The 12,184-nt window shown below is 43.1% G+C and overlaps 1 protein-coding gene across 2 annotated transcripts in view; it reads right to left on the reverse strand.

The window, feature by feature from the left end:
- Positions 1 to 3,186: 3,186 nt before the first annotated feature.
- The window catches only part of LOC146207661 (uncharacterized), a 163,363-nt gene continuing 154,365 nt past the window's right edge, over positions 3,187 to 12,184 (reverse strand). For both annotated transcript variants that reach the window (XM_084589518.1, XM_084589526.1), the window contains exon 6: positions 3,187 to 6,685. In XM_084589518.1, coding sequence (XP_084445644.1) covers positions 6,548 to 6,685 — 138 coding nt within the window. In that variant the 3' untranslated portion in view covers positions 3,187 to 6,547. The remainder of the gene's footprint in view (positions 6,686 to 12,184) is intronic.

The raw sequence follows: 12,184 nt of genomic DNA on the forward strand, positions 1-12,184 counted from the left end.
TTTGTGGGGAATGTGGGTTGTGTAGACAGCCATTACACAAGGCTTGTTAACGAAAACTTGGTTTTCCCGGTAGACTTTGGTGCTATCTTGGTGGAGACCTTAAAGCATTATTAAATCATCAGGATAGTTACGACTTGCGTTCCTGATTTGATTTAACGGGAAATTTGGGACGGAAATGCTCTCCAAGTTATTTGAAGCTGCGGCAACCGCTTATTTAGGATCTCCTCTTCAACAGGGTCCAGGAGAGGAGTGAAAGTAAAGAGACAGCCTTCGGCAGCTTCGCGAATTGCTGGCGTAAGTGAAGACTTATGACAGGAACTGGATGACCGGGATCTTCAAACATGGTTACAATGAGATGGAGCTTTTTCGCAACTAGGTTGGCCAGGCAGGTAGATTTAGTTCGTGAGGGGGCAGCCATGAAAATCTTTGACGACGAGTCTACTCCGGAGTGAGGTTCTGCGTATGGCGGATAGAGCGGTCAAATGTATATGTTTCAGGGCATTGTAGAGTGCCGTCGGTCGAAGCAACCAATAGGTGGCACATGTATGAGAACTACTGAAGGTGATTAAGCGCTCGCTTACGCCTTGCTCTGTCCATAAATTTCATTTACTATGACCTGCATCATATATGAATACAGATTTAAAATTTCGTCTACAGCCAAACAGAGAGAGAGAGACAGGTCAGATTTCTCAGAGCATTGTCTTAATTCCCAGAATAATTAACATCGCCTTGTGCTCTTTGTAAGCAATAGATAGAAGGCGTGTCGTAAATGTGAAACCGTTATGATGCAGTTCTATTTGTCGGTCTCTGTCCTTGTTGTCTTCTCGTTTACATGCATACCACATTGTGGAGACAGCGAGCTAGGGCGCGCGGTGCAGTTAAAACGCAAAAACAACCATTTTGAAATGAAAAAAAAAAAAAATCAGTGTAGTCCTTACACTGCCCTCCGTGGCTCTTCGTAGTTAACAATGCACAATATTAACATGCACGCTAAGAAGCCAGCAATTGCAGATGCACTAACGAGGAAATCTGTTCTCGCTGCAAATGTGCCCGTAGGTCATGTACGTTCAGCAGTGTTTCGTAGGAAACAGTACAACGTATTTAAATATGCCATTCTGATCAAGGCGAATACTCGTTTTATCCAAATTGGCTCCGTGCCTGATAAGAAGTGTGCTGTCAGAGTCCTGCAAGCATTCCACTACGGCGCGGACATATCCTGCAGGATTACGTTCTCGGCTGTGACTAGAAGATTCCCCCAATGACGCTCAGCGAACGGCTCTTCTCTCTCTATCCTGGAAGCATGCATGTAAAAAAGCTTTAAAGATATACCGTCATGTCAAATAAGATAAATTATTATTGTGCCCTCACGAACCAATCAGAGGGCAAAGCAAACGAAACTGTAACCGTGCGGCGATCCTTCTTGGGCTGGTTCATGCCCCATCAGCAGCGGCGCTGACATCACGAAAATCGCCACAGGCTTTTTTTGCTCTTGTCGTGAAATTAGCTGGTCGGGAAGAGCAGTAACTCACATCGCACCTTTACAATTTTAGGGCCCGCGTATTATCAGGAAGTGACCTCCTCCTCATTCCTTGTGGGTAGGTGCTGAGATGAGCTTTTACAGAGGGGCGTGTGCTTTTTTTTATGCCTTAGCGTTTCGAGGTGAACTTCAGAGAAAAAATTGAGAGATTAGAGGAGTACACTTATGGGAATTCGAGTGGGAGAGCAGGCGCACTCGAGAACACTTCGGAAGTGCTCTCAGACAAGCAGGCGCCCTCCAGTGGGAGAACAGCAATAGAATCACTGGCTTCCAATGGTAGAGGAGGAGGGCTTCTCTTCCGCTGAGAGCATCCGAGCGCACTCAGGGCTGCTCCCTCGTCTAAAGTGAGTGTAGAGGAAGTCACATGGCATAAAGCGTCATATCCGCGCCATTTTTTTTTCTTCAGTCGGCGACGCTCAAAATGGCGGCTGTAAAGCGTCGGCGCATCATTCTCGGGTGCTGTATGCATGTTTGAGAGTCGCTGCTGGCGTCGAAAGTGCCAAAGGAGGCAGATCGCCGCGCTGTGAGAACAAAGGCATACAAAACAAGCGGTTCTACAAGGAGCGTTGGCCTCTCCTCGGATAGAGCACTATACCTCGGGTTGCAACTGCCGCCACTGCGGGCAGACGGGGAATGCTGGGAAGAGAAGTGTCGTGGCGCTGCTCTCGGCACGCAGACAGCGTTCCCGTGGGAGGACAGTTACACCTTCGCTCGGCGTGCTCCTGTACTACTCTGTACTGCTCGGCACTTCTGCTCTCGTCTCCCCAACCGAATGCGCCATTAGATCAATTAGCCTGTTGAGACTTGGAAAAAGTGTGGTGTATGAAAAGCTGCTAACGTTGAGGCCGTTTTAGCCCAAGAAATTGAATAATTACCGCTTGCTTGGCAGCTGTAAGGAATTCGTGTGTTCTCTAGTCTTCGACACTCACGTCCTGTGTTATTAAGTGGACTCGCATAAACGGGGAGCCGGGGTCAAGTAAAAGCGAAACTTGTTTGGACTTCTGGGAGAAAATGAAGTCCGCAGCGGTCAGACAACATAAATTGGAGCGTATATACGCTACAGTAGTTGATGAAGACGACGTGAACTGTAAAAGGGCTTTGCGTGAGGCAGTGTTTGGAGAACTTTCGGTGAAATGACACTGGTGAGTAACGAACAAATGCATTCACGTACAGAAAAAGCACTACTTAGCCGTTTACCGTAAAATAACACAAAATAGCAACCCCGCACCTCCACCAAAGATGTTACGAGTGGAAATCACGTACCGATGGGTAACACCACTCTGAAATCGCTGGGCATCGCTTAGCCGCAGAACTCAACACTGAGCGTCGTCTTCGTCCACACACCCAGACACTTCTTTCTTCACTTGCTAATGCCAGCATGGTACACCACATAACAATATTTTGGGCACCTCAGATGAAGCGAATGCCGCACGTGCGAACAAGCAGCAGGTATATAGGTGTCCAACACTTGCACGACTCCTCCTTGATTTCATTTTTTTTTTTTTCTGAAAGCAATCTGTTTGTTCCTCTTCTGCCGGCGCCCGTTTTGGCTTGGTTTAAATTGTTACAGTATGCGGCAAAAGAAAGGACCTCAGTCCTCGTTTTTTTCTTTTCGCTGCCATCCAAAATGTAAACATGAACATTTACATTTGGAAACAACATTTATTGTTCAATACAATGTATATACAATGTGCACGAAATAAAAATAATTAAGAACACCGAACAGTAAACGTTACGTAAAATCAGCGAGCGAAAGAGCACTTATTGGTTTTATTTCATTTTATTTTTTTTTTATCAAAAACACTCCGCTGTAAAACGGCGAAGGTGGAAATAAGAGATAAAGGCGCAGGTATTCAGTGGGCAGAAGAAAGGCATGCTTACTGGTCAGGTAGGCTAAAGTCAGATTAAAAGATAATAAGGGCGCACATGCCTTCGTACGCGAAAGTATGCCGCGGAGATTTATTATTATTCGTGCGTAAAAATATGGCTAGAAGAGTGTGCTAAGACGACTGGCATGCTGCGCCGACAGCGTAATGAACCGAAGGAGGATCGGTTAGTAATTAACAAAAGAGATGTTAAGAAAGAAAAAAGAGGCATCTCGGAGATGCATGACGCCTTATCCGTAGAAAGTAATTTTCTAAAGGAAAAGTGGTGCCTTGCTTTGGACTACAAAGTATTTTTTCAGCAGATGACAGTACAGGGGGGAAAGCTTTCGTACATTAGTTGGAAAAGTTATCAATCTCCAAGCCGAAATTACAAAGTTGGTGGATTACACAAAAACAAGTGCTCCAATACTGCAACAAAAACAATGATTGGCGAGGACATGTCTGAAATATCGTGTGTGTGATGCGAGTGAGTGAATGTAGTATTACTTGCAAGTATAGCATGAGAGAAAACAATTCAGGTATACTTATCATTGATCGGCTACCAAAGCTGATATAGTAGGCAACGATAACAGCATGATAGTAAGATAGTTCTGACAGAGATAGGTTTGTGAGCAATACAGTCAACTTTTTCTTTTTTCTTGTAAGAGTGCCAAAGTTGAACAAAAAGTGGCAGAAGAGGAAAAAAACTGGCATTAAGCATTACAAAGTTTGTTATTAAATAAAATGTTGCCTCGGATGAAACAAGATAACTCTAGAGGAAAGGCATTCAATAAATATTGAACATCAGCAAGAAAACAGCGATATATCAGCTCTCCCACTACTCGCGAAAGCGTAAATACATCTTTGCGAGAACAGAGCTGGTAAAGCGCGGCGATAACATTAAACGAAGCAAGGATAGCTCTAGGACTTGCTTTTTACCCGTTGTTAATAGAAAGGTGCATCTTGACATGTTAAGCGTTAACATGGGCCCTTGCTATATTAAATCCTCAAGCATGTAGGAAAAATAATTTATGCGTATATTTTTTCTCTTCAATACGAACGTGTAAAATTCTAACAAGTCAAAATAAATATTGGAACGCTGTAAAAAAAAAAAAAAAAGCAATAAAGATTTTATGGAGCCTGAATTGTGGAAGGCACACAAATAACAATATTTTGTCGACACACACTCAACAGACACGTTCACGTTTGTTCAACGCTCATTTTAGGTTAACATGATCGAATTAAGTGGCGAGCCGTGAATTAGAACACCCTTCAGACGAAGAATTCATTTTGCAGTTGTAACATGTCAAACGTCTGCATCAGAACGAAATGTTCAGGGTCTTGAGCATGTCACACGCCAACGAAATAAGCGCGTTTGAGATTTTTTTTTTTTTTTTTTTTTTTTCAGGGTATAAGAGAAAGACTTTGCAAGCACAACAAATGCTAGAACAGACACAAGCAGAAGTAAATCCTGAGTTAAACGTTCCTGTGTACGACTGACGTGCTAGAATTTGTCACATTGTCGGCTGTGACGAGAAAACTGACTCTGGGTAAATGTGGGTCATTGCATTTGCTTTAAAAAAAATTTGTGCAGGGGCCAGTTCACGAAAGGCCTTATTCCGTATTGTGAACGCCGCCACACAGAAACATCAATGGGTGGCCCACAGAACAACGCTGAATTCCCAAACCAACACCGGAAGGAGGCTAGAAGGTGAAATTACAAAGCACGTATGCGTCCATTTCTTTTTTGTCTCTACAGATACTCTGAGTGCTCTAGACAACATCGTTGTATCGCGCCAATCTCTCATAGGCATTCAGCAAGTATCATCCATGCCAGAAAGGTGTAGGGCGTGATACCGACTTACAACAAGTAAAGGCAGGATACACCGAGAAGTTGAGAATCTAGAAACGCTACACTGTGAACGTAGCAACACAACTTCACACTCACTATGCTACATTACCATATCTGTTGTGGGCAGTTAGTGATGCCAGGTGCCACGCCGGAAGGAATTGGTTTGACAGATCCCATATGAGCAATCAGCAGCCATGCCGAAGATAGTATGGACGGATAGTATTATATAGAGAGAGTTACTATGGTTCCAATGTTGTATAGTTTGTAGCGGTGGTATGAACATAGCTAGCACGTGTGGAGGATCGACTGCGTGGATATGTCTCCCGAGCGAGCTAGAACATTGGCGACATGTTGTTGGATTACTGGCTTATACACGACACACTCCCAACAGGGGAAGCTGCTTGGGAGGAGGAGACGCTCACAACACTACACAGCGTGATAACAGGCTACAGTGACGTTGCAGGTACTCGCTTTCAACAACATGCGGATCTGCTACCACCTTGAGGTCAGGGTTGATCAGACTTCTCTGATCACCAAGCTGGATTCGATCCGCTCCTTCGATGAGAACGCTTCTGGCAGTCGAGCTCACAACACAACGTCTTGGAACATTACGCGCAGAGACTTGACTTACAGCTGGAGTTTTCAAGTGTTCTAATATCATAAATATTGTGGAAATTTTTGGCTATGTTAAACGCATACCGCGATGTCAACAGTACTGTCGCTTCATCTCCAGCCCAGGCAGTCTGCGCGAGTATTAACGCATAGGCGACAAGCACTACTTGTATCACTAATTGGAATATGCGTCACTATGGCTAAGACTTCGTAAAAACAAAATTTTGCACTGATTTACTTTTCGCAGTCACAATCGCTACGGAATGTCGTGTCGTGGCTTGTGCAGTTGTGATGAAATCCCACTAGAACTCGTACTAGCTTCGCCTCCGACCTGGGTCATAAGAAACAGATTTAATGAACTCTTAGCACAATGTGATCTCACCTGTATGGCCAATGGCACAATAAGCGCCGGGCACTTTCTGAGTATCGCATATCTTTCACGCCATCACGTCATGCCATTAACTCCTTCGGTGATCTTAACGTTCGACGACTGTAATCGCCTCAGGAACAGATACGCCCAAGATGCCCCGTCCCAGGGCAGTTCGCGCGCGTGTGCGTTGCATGACGTCAGCGTCGTTGTGCGCGGTATGCCGAGTAGTTGCGCTTGTTTGTGACACGTGACGCGTCGTGTCCGGCCCGGCGAGCGGATGTGTACGCGTCTGGGAGAAATGTGGATGGTGCTCAGAAGCTGAATTCACTGCATTCCACGTTGTACCACCAGTCGCAGACACCCCTCCGCTCGTTGAAGATGGTGCCGTTGGGACACAGGAAGCTGTGTCTCGCCCCCAAGTTAGGAACTCCGGTGCACATGTGCCACACCTGCGAAGAATGAAAACAGAGAGGCGTAATGAGCGACAAGATCGAATTAACACTACTTTTTTAGTTTAGGGGTACTGGAACTGGATTCCTGGAACTATATAGACTTCAGGTAATGAACTTCAGGGAACGTGCTAAACCCAGTCCACTTACGGCAGAGACAACTATTGTCCTGCTGTGGGACATCATTTTTTTTTTTCTAAAGGATTGTGTAGACCTGTGGTATCGAAAAAGACGCCGTGCGTGAAATATGACGTCTATGCCTGTAAGCTGCATTAGACGGTCTAGTGGCACAGACGGCCGAAGGTGCGCCTTTCCGGAATCATGCATTGCGGCCCCTTAAATGTTGGGATTGACGAACAAAATGGAGTAGCTATCGCCGCCCGAACCGGTAGAGGTGAATTTTGACATCCCCTAATGATGGACAGATAGTTAGTAGCATCCATTTTGTATCGAGGAGGCGGTAATTGTCACCAAGCTGTTAAATGTGAACTTGTTAATTTCTTCTGATTTTGTGCCAATTTTTTGTTGCTTCATCTAAACTACTCTCTAGTCTCCTCCACGTAGAACTTCGAAGCAAGGCCCCCTTCTCGGCGAACAGGTGCGTTCCGTGGTTGAGCGGCATCATATCCTTCTGTTTTGTTTTTATCCCAGCCCATGCTAGGAAGCCAGCAGATGGCACTCGAGGCATTTGAGGTGTTGTCAAGTTTCGACGGATCATATTCTGGATCATATTCTAGACTGGGCACGGGAACACTGCTCAAGACATCGTCTTGATTCAGCCCTCTTTCGACATGCAGGCTTTCCTGGCTTTCTTCGCATCGCTGCTATCAGCTGCGCAGTTCAACCAGCCAGTACCTTTGGCCTCGTCACCGGTATCAAGCCCACCGCTCGATGACTGCAATTGTACGCTCCCTCTCTACCATGACCTGATATCATCGGCACAACTTGGTGATCTTCGTCCGACATCATCGGCAACGACATCGCTACCAACTAGCTACTTAAGCAGTCACCCCATCGATCGAGGCTTCACTGGGCACGGGAACACTGCTCAAGGCATTGTCTTGATTCAGCCCTCTTTCGACATGCAGGTGTGTAAAAAATTTGCACTATATGCTAAGAAATCCGATAACAGGTGCTTAGTAGTGTTCCCGTGCCCCGGGACCTTGCGTGAAGCATTGTGTGAGTGTTTCTCGATGTTGTTTCTGTTGTTATGCTGTGGGGACATCGAATCCAACCCTGGTCCTCCTAGGCGTCAACCCGCTGTCACTGAACTTGAAAATTTACCTGATGACCCTGCCGAACAAATGTCTGTCCTGTTCCAGCTACTCAAAGATTTGCACAACCGTTCGTCACAAAGCGCGAAGTGTCAAACTGAGTTGGCGGCCGACATAAAATCCATAAAAACCGGTCAAAAAACTATACAAACAGACATCACTGACATTCGCAAGCGATTGGACGATCTAGAAACGAAATCCGATTTATTTGACCGTCTCTCAGATGAACTAACATCTACTCAGTCATCAGTAGAAGAACTAAAAGCTGAAAACTGCCGCTTACAATTGCGTCTGAACGAGCTTGAAGATCGCTCTCGTCGGGATAACTTAATTTTTTACGGCATTCCCGATTCTCAAGAATCCTGGCTCCAAACAGAAGAAAAGCTAACAAATCAGATTAAGGCTGTATTTGAGTCATTTCCCGCTGATTCATTCCATCGTGCTCACCGTTTGGGCAATTTTTCTTCTAACGGATGTCGCCCCGTTATCGCAAAGTTTACGAACTTCAAAATGCGAGATCAAGTGCTTTCACTGCGCAGTGAGTTGAAATCAAGCGGCGTCACAGTAAACGAAAATTTTTCGGCTGCTACTAGGACCGTCCGCAAAAAGCTAATAGGTTTTGCAAAATCTCTACCTCAGTCGCCGAAATTCAAGCTAAAATATGATAAACTATCAATCAACAACAGGTTGTACACGTATGACATAGCGTCGGATTCCGTTAAACTTCGGACACGCACAGATAGCACTGCCAGTCATTCAGATGCATCATCCTCCGCCATTGTTTAGGGGTACGAGAGGGGCAGTGGTCTGATTTCTCCGTCCAATACGAAACTGTCTGTTCTGTTTACTAACGCTAGGAGTGTTCAAAATAAACATCATGCATTATCATCTATTGTTGATACATGTTCGGCTCACATTATTGCTCTTACTGAAACATGGCTCACGCCTAATGTTCTAGATCACGAAATTTTTCACAACGCTGATAATTTTACCATATACAGATGTGATCGGTTGGCTCATCGTGGTGGCGGCATTCTACTCGCTATATCTAATGACATTTCATCCTCAAGTATCAATATTAACACTGGTCTTGAAATAGTCTGGGTGTTGATCATCGTAAATTGATACTGGGTACATGCTACCGTTCCCCATCTGCACCGCCTACCTTTATAAACGAACTACATGACTGTTTTAATAAAATATGCACGACTTTCCCTTCTACTCCTATATTCCTGCTCGGCGACTTTAATTTTCCTAACATTTCCTGGAACACTAATACGATGCCCATTTTGTCTCCCTTCTCAGCGCAGGGGGATGAATTCATTAACTTGTGCTCCTTATTTTCGTTGACGCAGCTAATTACTGAACCAACCAGAATATCACCTAATGCCTCAAACACACTTGATCTCATCCTGACAAATAGACCGGATATTGTATCAGACATTACTTTATTTTCAGGCATTAGTGACCATTTATCAATTACTTTTCACCTTAATGCGGCACCCCCCAAACATACCAAGGCAAAAAAGATTATACGCGACTACAAGAAAGCAAATTTCGTGGCAATAAATGATGAACTATGCACTTTCATGGAATCTTTTCTTTCAAACTTTCATGACCGTTCCATTCAGTCAAACTGGGATATCTTTGCAGGGGAAGTTGCCCGTCTAACAAACAAATATATTCCAGTCCGCAACATCGTCTCTTAACTCGCACGCGCCATGGTACAACGCCCATATCAAAAAATTATCAAACAAGAAAAAAACGGCTTTATCGCATCGCAAAACGTTCACCAACTGACTCGTGCTGGGCTGCCTACAAAGCTGCCTCCAAACTATACATATTGGCACTAAAAAGTGCCAAGGACCACTTTTTATCTAACACCCTACCGGACATGCTACAAACAAATCCCAGAAAATTCTGGCGAGTAATCAATCCCACATCCAGCAATCCTATCGCTTTGTTAAACTCATGTGGTGAATCGATTAATAATGATATCTGTGCTGAAGTGTTAAATGAGGCTTTTGTTAATAATTTTTCATCCAAAATCTGTACCAGTCTTCCTACTATATGTTATCATGATTACCTGGTGATGCCACCAGTGACTGTTGACACAGCTGGTGTTGCTCGCCTAATTAATACTCTAAAAGACCATTCTAGTCCAGGATATGATTTCATTAATGCAAAATTTTTAAAAAGCACTTGTGCCTATAGCTCAGTTATTTTAACTTATATTTTTCAACAGTCACTGGACACAAGCACACTTCCTGAACAATGGAAAATTGGAGAGATCGTTCCACTTCACAAATCAGGGAGCAAGTCCTCTCCTGCTAATTATCGCCCCATATCCATTACTAGTACATGTTGCAAATTACTTGAACATATCATATTCGCCACACTCGTGAACTTTCTTGAGAGTAATTCATTTTTCTCGTCTGCACAACATGGTTTCCGCAAAACTTATTCATGTGAGATTCAACTAATTTCTTTTACAAATAGCTTACATCATATACTGGATAAGTCATCAGTCGTTGATTGCATCTTTTTAGACTTCTCGAAAGCATTTGATAAGGTTTGTCATCAGTTGCTTCTTCAAAAATTACTTCCCCTAAATATTGACACCAATTTGTTCAAATGGATCGAATGCTTTCTCACCAATCGCTCCCAATATGTCTGCGCTAACGGCTACAACTCATCCTTTGCTAATGTACTATCAGGTGTTCCACAGGGTTCCGTACTCGGACCGTTATTGTTCCTAATTTATATAAACGATCTTCCATCCTATGTGTCATCTAACATACATTTATTCGCTGATGACTGCGTTATTTTTCGTGAAATAAAAGACTATAATGATATTAACATTCTACAGCGCGACCTCACGGCTATAATCAATTGGTGTAATCAATGGCTGATGGAACTAAACTCTAACAAATGCAAGGTAATGCGTGTCACCCGTGCTGCTAATTCGTCCCCTCTATACTCTCTGAATGACATTGAACTTGATAGCGTCCATTCTTATAAATATCTAGGCATTCACATTTCATCCGACCTAACTTGGCGGCTTCACATAGATTACATCATCAACAATGCTAACAAAACGCTAGGTTATCTGAGACGTAATTTTTCCCGCGCCCCGTCTACTTTGAAATCACTCCTTTATAAAACTTTAATACTTCCAAAATTAGAATACTCAGCAGCGGTCTGGGATCCTAGCCATGATTACTTAATTACTGCACTTGAACGCGTTCAGAATAACTCTGCTCGTTTCATTCTTTCTAACTATAACCGAGGAGCAAGTGTCACAGAAGTGAAAACTATTTTGCGTCTTCCATCATTGGCTTCACGACGAAAAGTTTGCCGGCTAACCCTATTCCACAAGTTATATTATCATTCCGTCTTACACAACAATTTTTTCCAGACACCCTATTACATATCGCATCGCATTGATCATCCCTGCAAAGTAGCCATCCCTTTATGCAAAACAGATTCTTTCTTACGCTCATTTGTTCCCCGTACTTCCAAAGAATGGAACGATCTTTCTAATGAAATTATATCTATTACTGATACAAATAACTTTCGCAAAGCTTTAACTTGCATTGTATAAGTACTACTAGTTTTGTGTCTACTAATACAATTATTGCCGATTTCATAGCTAATATTGTATATATAGGATGTATTATTTATGTACCCGATTTTTGCAGTGTTTCTTTTTTTCCTGTATTTCTTTTTGCCCACTCCCCTCTGAAATGCCTGCACGGCCCTGAGGGTAAAGACAAATAAATAAATAAATAAATAAATAAATAAATAAATAAATAAATAAATAAATAAATAAATAAATAAATAAATAAATAAATAAATAAATAAATAAATAAATAAATAAATAAATAAATAAATAAATAAATAAATAAATAAATAAATAAATACTTCTGCACTGCTAATGACGAAATGAAAACACTTAGGACGAAATAAGCCGCTGTGAAAGTTGCGTCTCCCCCCCGAAAGACGTTCAGTACAATTTAACGAAAAACTTCTGACAAGTAATGGTTGATGGGCAGTTTTAGATATTTTGTTGAACGCTAAAGGAATTCATCAATGTTGGGAATAAATTCTGCCGTCCTTGAAAATCTCTGCCACGAGGAAGAAATCCGTGTGGCTTCATGTGTACACATTCGAATGGTGCCGCAATGTTGTGCACTCGGATGTGCTCGGGGAATAAGGGATTTGA

The sequence above is a fragment of the Amblyomma maculatum genome, chromosome 1 (genome assembly GCF_055883805.1).
Source record: "Amblyomma maculatum isolate TAMU_Amacu chromosome 1, ASM5588380v1, whole genome shotgun sequence".
NCBI lineage: Eukaryota > Metazoa > Arthropoda > Arachnida > Ixodida > Ixodidae > Amblyomma > Amblyomma maculatum.